This window comes from Tachypleus tridentatus, chromosome 2 (assembly GCF_004210375.1).
Source record: "Tachypleus tridentatus isolate NWPU-2018 chromosome 2, ASM421037v1, whole genome shotgun sequence".
NCBI classification, from domain to species: domain Eukaryota; kingdom Metazoa; phylum Arthropoda; class Merostomata; order Xiphosura; family Limulidae; genus Tachypleus; species Tachypleus tridentatus.
This window is the reverse complement of record NC_134826.1, coordinates 155,521,406-155,540,360: the sequence shown is the minus strand read 5'-3', so window position 1 is coordinate 155,540,360 and position 18,955 is coordinate 155,521,406. Positions and strand designations below refer to the sequence as shown.

At 32.6% G+C, this 18,955-nt stretch overlaps 1 protein-coding gene across 1 annotated transcript in view; it reads right to left on the bottom strand.

Moving 5' to 3' along the window:
* The window catches only part of LOC143245433 (sodium- and chloride-dependent GABA transporter 1-like), a 220,192-nt gene that overhangs the window by 185,309 nt on the left and 15,928 nt on the right, over positions 1-18,955 (bottom strand). Inside the window, exons 2-5 of the mRNA XM_076491783.1 lie at positions 15,399-15,616; positions 7,933-8,067; positions 4,204-4,347; positions 2,218-2,374 (exon numbers count right to left, since the gene is read on the bottom strand). Of these exons, the coding sequence (XP_076347898.1) occupies positions 2,218-2,374; positions 4,204-4,347; positions 7,933-8,067; positions 15,399-15,573 (611 nt within the window). The 5' untranslated portion in view covers positions 15,574-15,616. The remainder of the gene's footprint in view (positions 1-2,217; positions 2,375-4,203; positions 4,348-7,932; positions 8,068-15,398; positions 15,617-18,955) is intronic.

Here is an 18,955-nt window from a genome sequence, read left to right as displayed (position 1 = left end):
AGTTAATACTTCACAAGTATGTACTAACTGAAAATAAAGAGTTGAATGGTAGAGTTGAAACTTCACAAGTATGTACTGACTGAAAATAAAGAGTTAAATATTAAAGTTGATGCTTCACAAGTATGTACTGACTGAAAATAAAGAGTTAAATGGTAAAGTTGATACTTCACAAGTATGTACTGTCTGAAAATAAAGAGTTAAATATTAAAGTTGATACTTCACAGGTATGTACTGACTGAAAATAAAGTTAAATATTAAAGTTGATACTTCACAGGTATGTACTGACTGAAAATAAAGTTAAATATTAAAGTTGATACTTCACAGGTATGTACTGACTGAAAATAAAGAGTTAAATGGTAAAGTTGATACTTCACAAGTATGTACTGACTGAAAATAAAGAGTTAAATGGTAAAGTTGATACTTCACAAGTATGTACTAACTGAAAATAAAGAGTTAAATGGTAAAGTTGATACTTCACAGGTATGTACTAACTGAAAATAAAGAGTTAAATGGTAAAGTTGATACTTCACAAGTATGTACTGACTGAAAATAAAGAGTTAAATGGTAAAGTTGATACTTCACAAGTATGTACTAACTGAAAATAAAGAGTTAAATGGTAAAGTTGATACTTCACAGGTATGTACTAACTGAAAATAAAGAGTTAAATGGTAAAGTTGATACTTCACAGGTATGTACTGACTGAAAATAAAGAGTTAAATGGTAAAGTTGATACTTCACAAGTATGTACTGACTGAAAATAAAGAGTTAAATGGTAAAGTTGATACTTCACAGGTATGTACTGACTGAAAATAAAGAGTTAAATGGTAAAGTTGATACTTCACAAGTATGTACTGACTGAAAATAAAGAGTTAAATGGTAAAGTTGATACTTCACAAGTATGTACTAACTGAAAATAAAGAGTTAAATGGTAAATTTGAAACTTCACAAGTATGTACTGACTGAAAATAAAGAGTTAAATATTAAAGTTGATACTTCACAAGTATGTACTGACTGAAAATAAAGTTAAATATTAAAGTTGATGCTTCACAAGTATGTACTGACTGAAAATAAAGAGTTAAATGGTAAAGTTGATACTTCACAAGTATGTACTGTCTGAAAATAAAGAGTTAAATATTAAAGTTGATACTTCACAGGTATGTACTGACTGAAAATAAAGTTAAATATTAAAGTTGATGCTTCACAAGTATGTACTGACTGAAAATAAAGAGTTAAATATTAAAGTTGATACTTCACAGGTATGTACTGACTGAAAATAAAGTTAAATATTAAAGTTGATACTTCACAGGTATGTACTGACTGAAAATAAAGAGTTAAATGGTAAAGTTGATACTTCACAAGTATGTACTGACTGAAAATAAAGAGTTAAATGGTAAAGTTGATACTTCACAAGTATGTACTAACTGAAAATAAAGTTAAATGGTAAAGTTGAAACTTCACAAGTATGTACTGACTGAAAATAAAGAGTTAAATGGTAAAGTTGATACTTCACAGGTATGTACTGACTGAAAATAAAGAGTTAAATGGTAAAGTTGATACTTCACAAGTATGTACTGACTGAAAATAAAGAGTTAAATGGTAAAGTTGATACTTCACAAGTATGTACTAACTGAAAATAAAGAGTTAAATGGTAAAGTTGAAACTTCACAAGTATGTACTGACTGAAAATAAAGAGTTAAATGGTAAAGTTGATACTTCACAGGTATGTACTGACTGAAAATAAAGAGTTAAATGGTAAAGTTGATACTTCACAAGTATGTACTGACTGAAAATAAAGAGTTAAATGGTAAAGTTGATACTTCACAAGTATGTACTAACTGAAAATAAAGAGTTAAATGGTAAAGTTGAAACTTCACAAGTATGTACTGACTGAAAATAAAGAGTTAAATATTAAAGTTGATACTTCACAAGTATGTACTGACTGAAAATAAAGTTAAATATTAAAGTTGATACTTCACAAGTATGTACTGACTGAAAATAAAGAGTTAAATGTCCGTATTTTTGTGATAAAAAGGAGTGATGGGAATGTACACATCTGTTTGCCAAACATGTTTGAAGTATTAAATTAACTTTTTAATATCTTCCTAGGGATATACAGAGTATTAAAAATGAGCTGAAACATAAATGAGGGCTAGAAACCGAAGTAGTAGAACAAACAATAACTTGTAAACGTAAAAGTACTTTAATCGTGTCCCTTACTTGAAATACTCCTCGGGGGCTGAGATCCTCTTGTCTTGGGGGATGTCACTATAGTTATAGAACGTGGAGATTGTTTCGTTGAAGCAGGTTCGATTGAAGAACGTATTGTTTATGTTATCTGATTTACATCTTTTGAAGTTTCGGTCATCGAAACAATCTGAAGAAATAAAAATAAATATCTTTGGATGAGAAAGTAATAAGAAAGTTCCAGCATTACGTAAACAACCGTAAGTTCCAACTTTCGAAACAGGTTTCAGCATTACGTAAACAATCATAAGTAACCAGCATTACGTAGACCAACCGTAAGTTGCCACATTAGAAAGAGGTTCCAGCATTACGTAAACAACCATAAGTTGCCACATTCGAAACAGGTTCCAGTATTACGTAAACCAACCGTAAGTGACTACATTAGAAACAGATTCTGGTATTATGTAAACCAATTCTATGTTACTACATTACAAACAGATTCTGGTGTTATGTAAACCAACCGTAAGTTACTACATTACAAATCCAGATTCCGGTATTATGTAAACCAACCATAAGTGATCTCATTAGAAACAGATTCTGCTATTATGTAAACCAGCTACAAGTGACCACACTAGAAGAAAATTTGTATACATTCAGTCACTAAGGAATCCAAGTCAAATATGAAGTTTCCTGTACATCGAGCATCAGCGTAGGACTAGGTTCATATGATATTAACTGACTGTTAGGGAGAAAAACAACAAAACAGGTACTAGACTAAGGTGACATGGTAAGCAGACTTACTGTTAGTGTTGAAGATGTATTATTAATGATAAACAATGAACTGGATTAAGGTGACATAGTAAACAGACTTACTGTTAGTGCTGAAGATGTATTATTAATGATAAAAAAGGAACAGGACTAAGGTGACATAGTAAGCAGACTTACTGTTAGTGTTGAAGATGTATTATTAATGATAAAAAAGGAACAGGACTAAGGTGACATAGTAAGCAGACTTACTGTTAGTGTTGAAGATGTATTATTAATGATAAACAATGAACTGGACTAAGGTGACATAGTAAGCAGACTTACTGTTAGTGTTGAAGATGTATTATTTATGATAAACAATGAACTGGACTAAGGTGACATAGTAAACAGACTTACTGTTAGTACTGAAGATGTATTATTAATGATAAAAAAGGAACAGGACTAAGGTGACATAGTAAGCAGACTTACTGTTAGTGTTGAAGATGTATTATTAATGATAAACAATGAACTGGACTAAGGTGACATAGTAAGCAGACTTACTGTTAGTGTTGAAGATGTATTATTTATGATAAACAAGGAACTGTACTATGGTGACATGGTAAGCAGATTTACTGTTAGTGTTGACGATGTATTATTAATGATAAACAAGAAACAGGACCAAGGTGACATAGTAAGCAGACGTATTGTTAGTGTTGAAGATGTATTATTAATGATAAACAAGGAACTGGACTAAGATGACATGGTAAGCAGATTTACTGTTAGTGTTGACGATGTATTATTAATGATAAACAAGGAACAGGACCAAGGTGACATAGTAAGCAGACTTACTGTTAGTATTGACGATGTATTATTAATGATAAACAAGGAACAGGACCAAGGTGACATAGTAAGCAGACTTACTGTTAGTATTGACGATGTATTATTAATGATAAACAATGAACTGGACTAAGGTGACATAGTAAGCAGACGTATTGTTAGTGTTGAAGATGTATTATTAATGATAAACAAGGAACAGGACCAAGGTGACATAGTAAGCAGACGTATTGTTAGTGTTGAAGATGTATTATTAATGATAAACAAGGAACTGGACTAAGATGACATGGTAAGCAGATTTACTGTTAGTGTTGAAGATGTATAATTAATATCAAACAAGGAACTATATTATAATAACATTGTAAGTATATTTACTGTTATACATGTGGTATTAATGATAAACAAGGAACTGTATTATAGTAACATAATAAGTATACTTACTGTTGGTATTGAAGCTGTAGTCACAGTATTGCCAAGGAACCTCTGTTCGGAAACATTCAAAGAAATAGAAGAGGGTCCAGGCGATTATCATGTTGTAATAAATAGCAACAAATGCAGCACAAAAGATCTGAGCGATCCCAATTCCTTAAATGAGAAATAAAATATTTAGTGTATATTTGGTTTACTTGAAGCACAAACTTAATTGTGTGAAATTTTAAAATGGAGTTGTTGTTGATTAGATCATGTTTATATATTAAGTGAGCTTTGGTATCTTTAGAAATGAAACACAATAAGTAACAAAACAGATGAGAGATAAATAAATAAAAATTAAACAAAAACATTATTTATTTGTAGCACTGTTCCTTTAAATAAGAATTCTTATGATACTCCTAAATTAATTTTACAGTGTAATATCTAAACATTGTTTTCTGAAGATTGACATTCTCTTGTGCTTGTACATCTGTAAAACTAAACATTGTTTTCTGAAGATTCAACTCTGTTATACTTTTACATCTGTAAACCTAAATATTGTTTCAGAAGATTCAAATCTGTTATACTTTTACATCTGTAAACCTAAATATTGTTTCATAAGATTCACCTTCTCTTATACTTCTACATCTGTAAAACTAATCGTTGTTTTTGGAAGATTCACCTTCTCTTATACTTTTACATCTGTAAAACTAAGCGTTGTTTCTGAAGATTCACCTTCTCTTATACTTTTACATCTGTAAAACTAAGCGTTGTTTCTGAAGATTCACCTTCTCTTATACTTCTACATCTGTAAAACTAATCGTTGTTTTTGGAAGATTCACCTTCTCTTATACTTTTACATCTGTAAAACTAAGCGTTGTTTCTGAAGATTCACCTTCTCTTATACTTTTACATCTGTAAAACTAAGCGTTGTTTCTGGAAGATTCACCTTCTCTTATACTTTTACATCAGTAAAACTAAGCGTTGTTTCTGGAAGATTCACCTTCTCTTATACTTTTACATCTGTAAAACTAAGCGTTGTTTCTGAAGATTCACCTTCTCTTATACTTTTACATCTGTAAAACTAAGCATTGTTTCTGGAAGATTTACCTTCTCTTATACTTTTACATCTGTAAAACTAAGCGTTGTTTCTGGAAGATTCACCTTCTCTTATACTTTTACATCAGTAAAACTAAGCGTTGTTTCTGAAGATTCACCTTCTCTTATACTTTTACATCTGTAAAACTAAGCGTTGTTTCTGAAGATTCACCTTCTCTTATACTTTTACATCTGCAAAACTAAGCATTGTTTCTGGAAGATTCACCTTCTCTTATACTTTTACATCTGTAAAACTAAGCGTTGTTTCTGGAAGATTCACCTTCTCTTCTACTTTTACATCTGTAAAACTAAATATTGTTTCAGAAGATTCACCTTCTCTTATATTTCTACATCTGTAAAACTAAACGTTGTTTTAGAAAATTCACCTTCTTTTCTACTTTTACATCTGTAAAACTAAGCGTTGTTTCTGGAAGATTCACCTTCTCTTATACTTTTACATCTGTAAAAATAAGCGTTGTTTCTGAAGATTCACTCTCTCTTAAACTTTTACATCTGTAAAACTAAGCGTTGTTTCTGAAGATTCACCTTCTGTTATACTTTTACATCTATAAAACTAAACGTTGTTTTAGAAGATTCACCTTCTGTTATACTTTTACATCTGTAAAACTAAGCATTGTTTCTGGAAGATTCACCTTCTGTTATACTTCTACATCTGTAAAACTAAATATTGTTTTAGAAGATTCACTTTCTGTTATACTTGTACATCTGTAAATCTAAATGTTGTTTTAGAAGATTCACTTTCTGTTACACTTCTACATCTGTAAAACTAAATATTGTTTTAGAAGATTCACTTTCTGTTATACTTGTACATCTGTAAATCTAAATGTTGTTTTAGAAGATTCACCTTCTCTTATACTTCTCCATCTGTAAAACTAAGCGTTGTTTCTGGAAGATTCACCTTCTCTTATACTTTTACATCTGTAAAACTAAATATTGTTTTAGAAGATTCACTTTCTGTTATACTTCTACATCTGTAAATCTAAATATTGTTTTAGAAGATTCACCTTCTGTTACACTTCTATATCTGTAAAACTAAATATTGTTTTAGAAGATTCACTTTCTGTTATACTTCTACATCTGTAAAACTAAATATTGTTTAAGAAGATTCACCTTCTATTACACTTCTACATCTGTAAAACTAAATATTGTTTTAGAAGATTCACTTTCTGTTATACTTCTACATCTGTAAAACTAAATATTGTTTTAGAAGATTCACTTTATGTTACACTTCTACATCTGTAAAACTAAATATTGTTTTAGAAGATTCACCTTCTGTTACACTTCTACATCTGTAAATCTAAATATTGTTTTAGAAGATTCACCTTCTGTTACACTTCTACATCTGTAAAACTAAATATTGTTTTAGAAGATTCACCTTCTGTTATACTTCTACATCTGTAAAACTAAATATTGTTTAAGAAGATTCACCTTCTATTACACTTCTACATCTGTAAAACTAAATATTGTTTTAGAAGATTCACTTTCTGTTATACTTCTACATCTGTAAAACTAAATATTGTTTTAGAAGATTCACTTTCTGTTACACTTCTACATCTGTAAAACTAAATATTGTTTTAGAAGATTCACTTTCTGTTACACTTCTACATCTGTAAAACTAAATATTGTTTTAGAAGATTCACCTTCTGTTACACTTCTACATCTGTAAAACTAAATATTGTTTTAGAAGATTCACCTTCTGTTATACTTCTACATCTGTAAAACTAAATATTGTTTTAGAAGATTCACCTTCTGTTACACTTCTACATCTGTAAAACTAAATATTGTTTTAGAAGATTCACTTTCTGTTACACTTCTACATCTGTAAAACTAAATATTGTTTTAGAAGATTCACCTTCTGTTATACTTCTACATCTGTAAAACTAAATATTGTTTTAGAAGATTCACTTTCTGTTACACTTCTACATCTGTAAAACTAAATATTGTTTTAGAAGATTCACTTTCTGTTAAACTTCTACATCTGTAAAACTAAATATTGTTTTAGAAGATTCACCTTCTGTTACACTTCTACATCTGTAAAACTAAATATTGTTTTAGAAGATTCACCTTCTGTTATACTTCTACATCTGTAAAACTAAATATTGTTTTAGAAGATTCACCTTCTGTTATACTTCTACATCTGTAAAACTAAATATTGTTTTAGAAGATTCACCTTCTGTTACACTTCTACATCTGTAAAACTAAATATTGTTTTAGAAGATTCACTTTCTGTTATACTTCTACATCTGTAAAACTAAATATTGTTTTAGAAGATTCACTTTATGTTACACTTCTACATCTGTAAAACTAAATATTGTTTTAGAAGATTCACCTTCTGTTACACTTCTACATCTGTAAAACTAAATATTGTTTTAGAAGATTCACCTTCTGTTACACTTCTACATCTGTAAAACTAAATATTGTTTTAGAAGATTCACCTTCTGTTATACTTCTACATCTGTAAAACTAATCAAACTGTTTTAAAATTGAGTCATAGTTCAAACGTATACCAACTTTCGTTCAAATCCATTGAGCCTATTTCGTGCTGATAAACACGCATTGGGGTGAAAACATAATCACCGAAGGTAATAACGTACTAACTAATTGTTTTAAGAAAAGAAATGTATTAAAGTTTTCACTTACCTCTGAATATGGGAGCAATATTTCTAAAGATTATAAGTGGGCTGAATGCTGCAAATTGACCAATTGTTAACTCAACAAGAAACACGGGCAACCCAACCATGAAAACCATGATAATATAAGGAACCAAAAATGCACCTGGAAATAAAAATTAAAATAATAAGGTATTTATAGACTTATAAGATCTGGCGATTAAATGGGAAAGATGCTGTACAGGTTAAAGACGAAAAACAATAACAAAGGTGTAATGACGTCAATATTTGAGAGAATGATTTGGAAAGTGCTAGAAATAATGATATACCTGTAATGTAAAGTAATCAGGATAAGTAAATATCACTTCTACTTGAGTTTGTTTGTTTGTTTGGAAATTTCGCACAAAGCTACTCGAGGGCTATCTGTGCTAGCCGTCCCTAATTTAGCAGTGTAAGACTAGAGGGAAGGCAGCTAGTCATCACCACCCACCGCCAACTCTTGGGCTACTCTTTACCAACGAATAGTGGGATTGACCGTCACATTATACACCCCCACGGCTGGGAGGGCGATCATGTTTAGCGCGACGCGGGCGCGAACCCGCGACCCTCGGATTACGAGTCGCACGCCTTACGCGATAGGCCATGCCGGGCCTCTACTTGAGAGTGACGAGATATTAACACAAATCTATTTTAATTCAATAGGTCGTTTTCAACTAACAGCTCAGACATGTTAATAAAACGAGAGAAACTTTCTTTACGTTAAAAATGTGCTATTGGTTAAAACTTCTAAATCAGTTTTCTTCATAGATTGTAGCTTAATTCCTACTTAAATGTTACCATAATGTTCTATACTTACATGAGTTATCTAGATCATTGTTGTACCTAATTGTAGTCTTAGTTGTGTTATGAAGAACATTGTTGGGCATATATTGTAGTCTTATTTAATTTATCTAGATTATTCTTGCACCTATATCACAGTCATAGTTAAGTTATATAGATCATTTTTACCCCTATATCGTACTCTTAGTTACGTTCTCTACATCACTGTTAGATCTATACTATAGTAGTAGTTAGGTTATGTAGATCATTGTGGCACCTCTATTGTAGTATATGTCGATCATTGCTGTAATCTTACTTAAGTTCTCCACGTCATTGTTACACCTATATTGTAGCCTCAGTTAAGCTCTCTAGATCATTATTGTACCTATATTATAGTCTTATTTACGTAATGTCCATGACTGTTGCATCTATATTGTAATCTTACTTAAGTTCTCACAAAGTTCTCACGATCATTGTTGAACCTATATTGTACTCTTAGATATGTTATGAAAACAGTTGTTACTCTTATATATTATAGTTTTAGCTATATTATTAAAATCATTTCTCAACCTATACTGTAGTCATGTCAAGTTCTCTAGATTATTGTTACACCTATATTGTAGTCATATTTATTATCTAGACCATTGTTAGACCAATATTATAGTCATAGATACGTTATATAGATCACTGTTACACCTATATTGTATTCTTATTGAAGTTGAATAGATCATTGTTACACCTATATTGTAGTCTTAGTTATGTCGATGACTTTTGCACCTATATTGTAATTTTTGTTAAGTTCTCTAGATCAATACAACACATTTCTTTTTGTCTTAGTTACGTTATGTAGATGATTGTTGCACCTATATTGTAATCTCAGATAAGTTATCTACATCAGTATAATACCTATATTGTAGTCTTAGTTATATTATGTAGATGATTGTTGCACCTATATTGTAATCTCAGATAAGTTATCTACATCAGTATAATACCAATATTGTAGTCTTCGTTATGTTATGTAGATTATTTTTACACCTATATTGTTGTTTTAGTTATGTTATTTAAATCATTGTTGCACCTGTATTATTGTCTTTGTTAAGTTCTCCAGATCATTCCTGCACCTATATGGTAGTCTTAGTTAAGTTCTCAATATCATTCCTGCACCTACATTTTAATCTTAGTGAAGTAGATCATTACTTCACCTATAGCGTAGTCTTAGTTACGTAGATCATTGTTTCACCTATAGCGTAGTCTTAATTAAGTAGATCATTGTTTCACCTACACTGCAGGGGTGTGCAACAGGCGGCCCGCGGGCCACAACCCGGCCCGCCAAGCCATTTAGTGTGGCCCTAGTTGTTGTAATCTAACCATGTGGCCTGATCTGTAATCCAACGCAAATGGAATATTTTTAAAAGCATCGATCCTACGGGATTCCCAGGCTTCGACTCGACAAACTTCTAAAATTATCTTTGCTAGAGAGGAGCAGGCCGAATTCGATTGGTCGGCCTCCTTAGGGCATGAATAGGTGATGTGCACTAGCACTATTGTCTACGACTCAACGTCATGTCCTGAACCTCGCCTTCGCCCGCTGGCGACAATTTTCCCTAACCTCTGCTGTCCGTCATTCATTATTGGTGAAAATTTTATTACCTTTTACAGTTACTACAAGAGATTGAAGGTAAATTGATTATTATTTAGCATATTGTTGTGACTTTACTGAATTTATTAAAATTTTTGCTTTCAGATGCATCTGATTCTATGTACAGTGTGACCTCGTTATTCGCGGGGTTACGTTCTTTACCCTCCCGCGAATAGCGAAAACCGCGAATATTGGATGCAGTTTTAAAACGTATATGTATGCGATTATATACTATATGAAATGCTTCCCAAACACTAATGATACTTATACTCATTGATGCAGTAATAATGTAGCAATATTGCATACTGTTATGTATTTCACTAAATTGTACCGTGCGTTACCGGGCTGTGCTTTGCCGTTTGCGTTGTTGGGGAAGCTGAGGCAGTCAGCCAATAGCAGTCCAATCTTGTTTGGTGAAGACGACAATTGAAAAAACGGCTTGATTGAGTAAATACAACAGAAATCTCCTCGAAAAGCCCTTTCAGTCTCTGTGACCTACAAAACGCAGTTCGCGCATAACCCGCGAATATGCGGGGCCGCGAATGGAGAACCGCGAATAGGCGAGGTCACACTGTATTTTGCTATTCTCAATTAATTTAAGTACCGGAAGGCTATGATCGGGATGCCAATTTAGAAACATGTGTTTCTGTCCATAAGAGGTTCCATGTGTAAATAAATTCTATGTTTTTTTCTACTTTGCTATTTTCGTGAGAATAATTTTTGTTTTGATTTCAGGGCTAGTAAAATGTCAGCAGTTAAGAAACGAAAAATTGATGATGAGGGAAGGTTATTCAACAGTGAATGGTGCACAAAATATCTTGTTGTCCCAAATAATCAAGGTGTTGTCTGCCTCGTCTGTCAAACTACAATTGCAGTCATGAAAGAGTACAATATTAAGCGACATTACGCAACTAAGCACTCCTCCCAGTTTGATGAAATTGTTGGTCAGGCACGAAAGGACAAAATTGAACATTTAAAAACATCCATTGAAAAGCAACAAGGTGTTTTTACCACTTTCAAGAAAAATTCAGAACTGGTGACAAAACTGAGTTTTAAGCTTTGTGAATGTATGGCAGAAAAGAAAAAGCCTTTCAGTGATGGAGAATTTATTAAAAATTGTTTAACAATATTCACAGAATATACATGTCCAGAGAAAAAATATTTGGTGGAGCAAACTAGCCTTTCCCGCTTTACTGTCTCACGCAGGACAAAAGATCTTTCAGAGGACATCAAAGAAACTTTGAAAGAGAGATTGAATTCGTGTGAAGCTTTCAGTCTGGCTTTGGATGAAAGCACTGATATCAATGACACATCCCAACTTGTCATTTTCATCAGAGCTGTTACTGCAGGCTTTGATGTTTTCGAAGAGTTTTAGATATGGCAAGCCTTTCCTCCACAACCACAGGACAGGATATTTGTGAACAAGTGCTTAAGGTTGTAGAAAAGTTTGAACTGAATCCTTATAAATTATGTGGTGTTACAACAGATGGTGCTCCTTCCATGACAGGTAGGACAAATGGATTCACCAAGAAATTTCTAACTGCAATTGGAGCACAAGACGTAGTTGTAAGCCATTGCATTATTCACCAAGAGAGCTTGTGCACCAAAGTTCTGGATTTTGCAGAAGTCATGAAAAATGTCGTCCAATACGTAAATTATATTCGAACACGAGGATTAAATCATCGACAATTTAAAACTTTTTTAGATGAGCTGGACAGTGAGTATTCAGATGTTTTGTACTTCTCTGCTGTACGTTGGCTTAGTAGAGCTGCTACTTTGAAGAGATTCTGGAATCTGCGAGAGGAGATTAAGTTCTTCATGGAGAGCAAACGTCAGAATGTGGACTTCTTGAGCAATGAGAACTGGCTGAATGACTTAGCATTCCTCACAGACATTACACAGCATCTGTCTGATTTAAACTTAAAACTACAAGGGAAAAGTCAACTTGTGAATAAGTTGTTTGAGCATATTTGTGCTTTTGAGAAGAAATTGGAACTTTTCCAGGTTCAGTTGAGAAGAGCCATATTGACCCATTTTACATGTCTTGCAACCAGGAAACTGGAATTTCCTAATCTGGATTGCACCAAATATGGAACCAGTGTACAAAAGCTGCGTGATGAGTTTGCAAACAGATTTCCAGATTTCAGACAAACTGAAATTAGATTGAAATTGTTCGCTCAACCTTTGATTTGGCAGTGGAAGACAGTCCTGATGATTGCCAAATGGAACTCATTGAACTGCAGGCTGACATGGACACTAAAAGGAAATTCTCTGAAAACAGTTTGCTAGACTTTTACAAACTCTGTGTACGTGAAAAGTTTCCCAATTTGTCCCGTCATGCACAAAGAATTGCCTCCCTTTTTGGTAGCACCTACTGCTGTGAGCAATTTTTCTCCAAAATGAAGCTCATCAAAACCAAATGTAGAAGTCAGCTGACTGATGAACATTTGACCAGTCAGTTAAGAGTGGCAACCACTTCTGTCAAAGCTGATATTGACAAGCTCTGCAAGGACTCTAAATTTCAAGTGTCGCACCAAAATGATCACTCATGCAAAAATATAAAATATTATTGCTTGCATTTTGAGATTTTTTTTTAATTTATTGTGCATGTACACGAATAAGCTTGTTTTTTAAGTGGCCCCGCTTGATTGATGAAGTTGGTTACATGGCCCACCGACGAAAAATGTTGCACACCCCTGACCTACAGCGTAGTCTTAGTTAAGTAGATCATTGTTTCACCTGTAGCGTAGTCTTAGTTAAGTTATTTAAATCATTATTGCACATATACCGTAGTCTTAGTTATGTCGATCATTGTTGTAGCTATATTGTAGTCTTATTTATCTTAAATAGATCATTGTTACACTTATATTGTATTGTTAGTTAAGTTATCTAGATCAACATAAATTCTATTTTGTAGTCTTAGTTATGTTATGTAGATCATTGTTTCTCCTATATTGTAGTCTTAATTAAGTTATCTAAATCATTCTTGTACCTATATTTTCGACTTTGGTAAGTTATTTAGATTATTGTTACACCTATATTGTAGTATTATTTATGGTATTTAAATCACTGTTTCACCTACATTGTTGTTTTAGTTAAGTTCTCAAGATCATTTCTGCAACTGTATTTTAATCTTAGTTATGTAGATCATTGTTTCACCTATAGTGTAACCTTAGTTAAGTTATGTCGATCATTGTTGCAGCTGTACTGTAGTCTTATTTAATTTATCTAAATCATTATTGCATCTATACTGTAGTCATAGTTATATAGATCATTGTCACACGAATATTGTAATCTTACTTCAGCTCTCTATATCATTGTTACACCCATATTTGTAGTGTTAGTTAATTTTTCTAGTTCATTGTTGCACCTATATTGTAATGTTAGTTGAATTATGTCAATCATTGTTCCACCTGTATTGTAGTTTTATATTTGTTCTCAAGATCATTGTTGTACCTATATTGTAGTTATACTTAACTTCTCTAGATCATTTTTGCACCTATATTGTAATCTTAGTTAAGTTCTCAACATCACTGTTGAACCTATATTGTAGTTTTAGATAAGTTGTTTACATCGTTGTTACCCCTATATTGTAGTCTTAGGTATGTTATGTAGATTATTGTTACTTCTATATTGTAGTCTTAGTTAAGTATCTAGATCATTGTTACACATATATTGTAATTTTAGATAAGTTATTTACATCTTTGTTACCCCTGTATTGTCAGCTTCGTTTTGTTAGGTAGGTCATTATTAAACCAATATTGTCTCTTCGATTAAGTTGTCTAAATCAACATAACACCAATATTGTAGTCTTATTTATGTTATGTAGATTATATTTACTTCTATATTGTAGTCTGTCACGTTATATAGATAATTGTTGCACGTATATTGTGGTCTTATTGAAGTTGAATAGATAATTGTTACATCTATATTATAGTCTTACTTAAGTTGTGCCGATGATTCTTGCACTTATATTGTAATCTTAGTTAAGTTCTCCAGATCGATATAACAATTTTCTTGTTTTGTTAGTTATGTAGATAATTGTTACACTAATATTGTAATCTTAGTTATGTTATTTAAATCATTGTTGCACCTATATTGTGTACTTAGTTAAGCTATCTAGATCATTGTTGCACCTATATGGTAGTCTTAGTGAAATTATTTAGATCATTGTGGGACATCTATTGTAGACTTAGTTATGTCTATCATTGTAGCAGCTATATTGTAGTCATAGTTAACTTGTCTAGATCATTGCTGTACCTATATTATAGTCTTCGTTAAGTTCTCTAGATCAAATTAACACCTATATTGTAGTCTTCGTTTTGTTATGTAGATTATTGTTACTTCTATATTGTAGACATAGTTAAGTTATATAGATGATTATTATACCTATACTGTAGTCTTAGTTAAAATACGTAGATCATTGTTGCACTTATATTTTGGTCATAAATGCGTTATGTAAATCATTGTTCCACCTATATTGTAGTCATATTTAAGTTCTCTAAATAATTGTTGCACCTACATTGATGTCTTGGTTAAGTTATCTATATCATTGATGTACTTTAACTGTAGTCATAGTTATGTAGATCATTGTTACACGAATATTGTAATCTTAGTTAAGTTCTCTAAATCGTTTTACACCTATATTTCTAGTCTTAGTTTAGTTCTCAAAATCATTGTTGCACCTGTATTGTAGTCTCAGTTAAGCTATTTAAATCAATGTTGCACCTATATTGTAATCTTAGTTAAGTTATGTAGGTCATCGTTGTTCCTATATTGTAGTTTTAGGTAAGTTGTCTAGATCATTGTTACATCTATACTACAGCTATGTTTCTCTACGTCATTACTGTACTTATATTAACCTATAAGCTATGTCTCTCTATATCAACACTGTACTTATGTTAAGGTATAAGCTATATTTCTCTCCATCAGTACTGTACTTATGCTAAAGTCTATGTTTCTAGATCAAGGCTAAATTGAATATTGTTTTCTAACGTACTTTATGAAAACAAAACATTATTTGCCTATTCAATACATACCACCACCATTTCGGTAACAAAGATAAGGAAATCTCCAAACATTCCCCAAACCGACAGCAGTTCCAAGACTCGCTAGGAGGAAGTCAAATCTACCAGACCACTGACCTCGTTCTGGAATGTCTTCTACTGTAGATGGTTCATCTGGGTCATTGTGGTTTTTTTCAGCAGCTTCCATTTCCACCGTATTTGTTTTAAGCCCTATTGTAATGCCATGTAATCTGTAATATACGACGAGTTAGTGACTGCGTTGTTACAAATCACCAAGACAACAAATAATATGAGACGTTAAAACGTAAGTGTAATAATTATACTCAGTAAGTTTCCAGTAAGTTTGATATTTATATGAGCAGAGCACAAACACCATAGTTTGTAACTTTGCGCTTAACAACATCCAAACTAAACTTATCTGGATGCTAGCTAGTCTGTAGTTTTGAAATATTTGATATCCACATATCTTATTATTTTCAGAATATGACATAAAAAATCAGATGTTTTCACCCTAATCATTCAAATAAATACGGTTTTCATAAGTTATTTTAATCTACCACGTAAAACCACCTGCTTCGGAATCATCCTGCAGTCCTGTTTTTAGCTAGGTTTCGGTTTCAGTTTTACATAGGAGGAATTGTGTAATTTTAACACTTCGATGATTTTAATAATTGTACTAACAATTATAAATAACCCTGTATTAACTATTAGAAAGATGGTATATATACAAAAAAGAAGGAACACATTTTATTAAACATGATTTGTAATTGTTTTGCTTTCCATGATTAGCGTTACAACTTTACAACATTCTAAGTAAATATGTTATCTAGCTAGAACTTCCCGGCGTGGCCAGGTAGTAAAATCGCCCGATTTCCCGTCCATCCACCATGATCGCCCACCCAGCTGAGGGGGCGTCATAAAGTCGCTCAGTCCCACTGTTCGTTAGTAAAAGAGTAGCACAAGAATTAGTGGTGGGTGATGATGACTAATTGCCTTCCTTCTAGTCTTAAATTGCTAATTTAGGGTCGGTTAGTGCAGATAGCCCTAGTGTAGCTTTGCCCGAAATTCAAAACAAAAGACACCTTGCTAGACATTAAAGTATAGCGATAAACAACTTGTCGTATACGTGTTCTATTATGAACGCTTCGAGCACGACGCATCTCGCGACAGGCTAATGGTAATTTTAAGGACATACAATTTCCGGGTTTCAATAATTCGGAGTTGTGTTACTGAATCAAACTAGTGCAGTTTGATTCTTTTGTTTCCCACACAAACTTACATATTTCCTCTTGTTTTTGTAAGAAAACAATACGACCATTATTAGGTGCTTAAACGTATTTCTAATTAATTAAATTCTAATACTAAATTGTCACACACAGTTCATGCATAAAAATTGATATAGCGATAGAAAGAAGACATTAGGACAGGTGCTATAGGTTTTGAAAACAGGTAGCGGAGAAATAAAAAAGAAAGAAAAATAGAGCACCAACACTAATATAGGTTAAATATGTTAAGTGTATTATGTGTTACATGTGTAAAAGAAAGTTTGTTGTCTTTTTTTATTTCGCGCAAAGCTACACGAGGGCTAGCCATCCCTAATTTAGCAGTGTAAGACGAGAGGGAAGGCAGCTAGTCATCACCACTCACCGCCAACTCTTGGACTATTCTTTTACTAATGAATAGTGGGATTGACTTTCACATTATAACACCCACACGGCTGAAAGGGTGAGCATGTTTGGGGCGACGGAGATTTGAACCTGCGACCGTCAGATTACGAGTCGAACGCCTTAACCCACCTAGGCATGCCGGACCACGTAAAAAAAAAAAAAGATAAACAAAGTGGTGAAACTAAGATTATAATATTTCTTGGACAAAAGTTCAAAGAACTTCTTGAAAAGTCCTTATGTTAAGAACTATCTTTACTGTGTTCCTTATACGATAATATGGCTAGGTGGTTTAATGCGTTCGACTCGTAATCTGAGGGTCGCGGGTTCGAATACTCATCGCACCAATCATGCTCGCCCTTTCAGCCGTGGGGGCGTTATAATGTTCGGTCAATCCCACTATTCGTTGGTAAAAGAGTAGCCCAGGAGTTAGCAGCGGGTGGTGATGACAAGCTATCTTCCCTCTAGTCTGACACTGCTAAATTAGGGACGACTAGTGCAGATAGCCTTTGTGCAGCTTTGTGCGAAATTAAAAAAACAAAACAAAAAAAAACACGATAACGATGTGCGCAGTACGAAAGGATCACCAGAAGTATGCGCATCAGGGTTATGTCTACTTGAAAACGTCTATTTTTATTCGTCTCATCTACAAACTTATGGTTTAAATTGTGTTCCTAATTCCTTTGGGGATCTCTCTCTTTCTCTTAACTACTGATTTTATTGGAACATGGGCCTTTGAAAAAATAAGATGTTAAAAGACATTCTATATTAACACTAATTTCATTATGAACAGATAAATATAATATTTGGCCTATCAAGTAACATATGACTTTAAGACTAAGTAGCGAAGGGCAATTTTTGGCCTACAATTATTATTAAATAAACCGCAGAATATTTAAATATTCTTACAGATTCATTATTATAAGTGGAATAATACAATTTAAGACAGTTTTTAACTGCTGCAAATATAAAGAGCTTTCATTTAACTCTCAGAACTCACCATCTGAGCTGAGCCTTGTCAGCCAATACCAAATGTTATTTACATGCAGTGTTAGGGAAGGGCGTACATTGCAGTAGTAAAACTGATTATAATGTATATCAGTTAAAATATTTGCGACTAATCGTATCACTTCCGGATACATTAAGTATAGGTATCTCGTTCTGTTTCCTTGTAGTAACATTAAATATAGATGTCTCCCTCACTCACTTTTGGCTTCATTAAATGTGTATATTTCTTTTTATTCATTAACTACATTCAATTCTTATATCTTCTACTCGGTTTTTGCTTCCTTGAAATCAGTTGATATCTCCTTGTATTCGGTTTTGACAACATTAAATATATTCTTATCTCCAGTATGTTGAATAACTTTGCAGTATAGTTGCTCTTGTTTGTAATTTGTTAGGAATGCTTTTCTTGTGATCAACTAAACTACTTTTTTTATTGTGTGTAGATGTATTCTTTAACTTTTAAGAAAATCTAAACAAAACACAAAACCTCTGATAATGTGGGAGTAATATTTTCTATTAAATGACCAGACCGAATGACATACAATTAGTTCAGAGTGAGGGGGCGCAGTTCGTTATAATAATCTTTATTTTACAACGTATGTATTTATCTTTTGTTCATAACAATCTCCCACTTCATGAGTATTTGTTATACGTTAAACCGGTTGTTAGTACCTTATTTTTAGTGCATGTATGTAACTGTGAAACATACGATTTAACCAGAAATAAGGGTGAAACGTAAAGTGTAAAAAAACATTACTACTTTAACGTACACGTAAAAATGGATCCTTGAACAAAATATTAGTAATGTTACACTAAACTACGAATTATGTTCAATTCTCTACAGATCTGTATACTTTTGAACAAAACGGTTCGTAAACTGTGGTTGCTGGTAACACT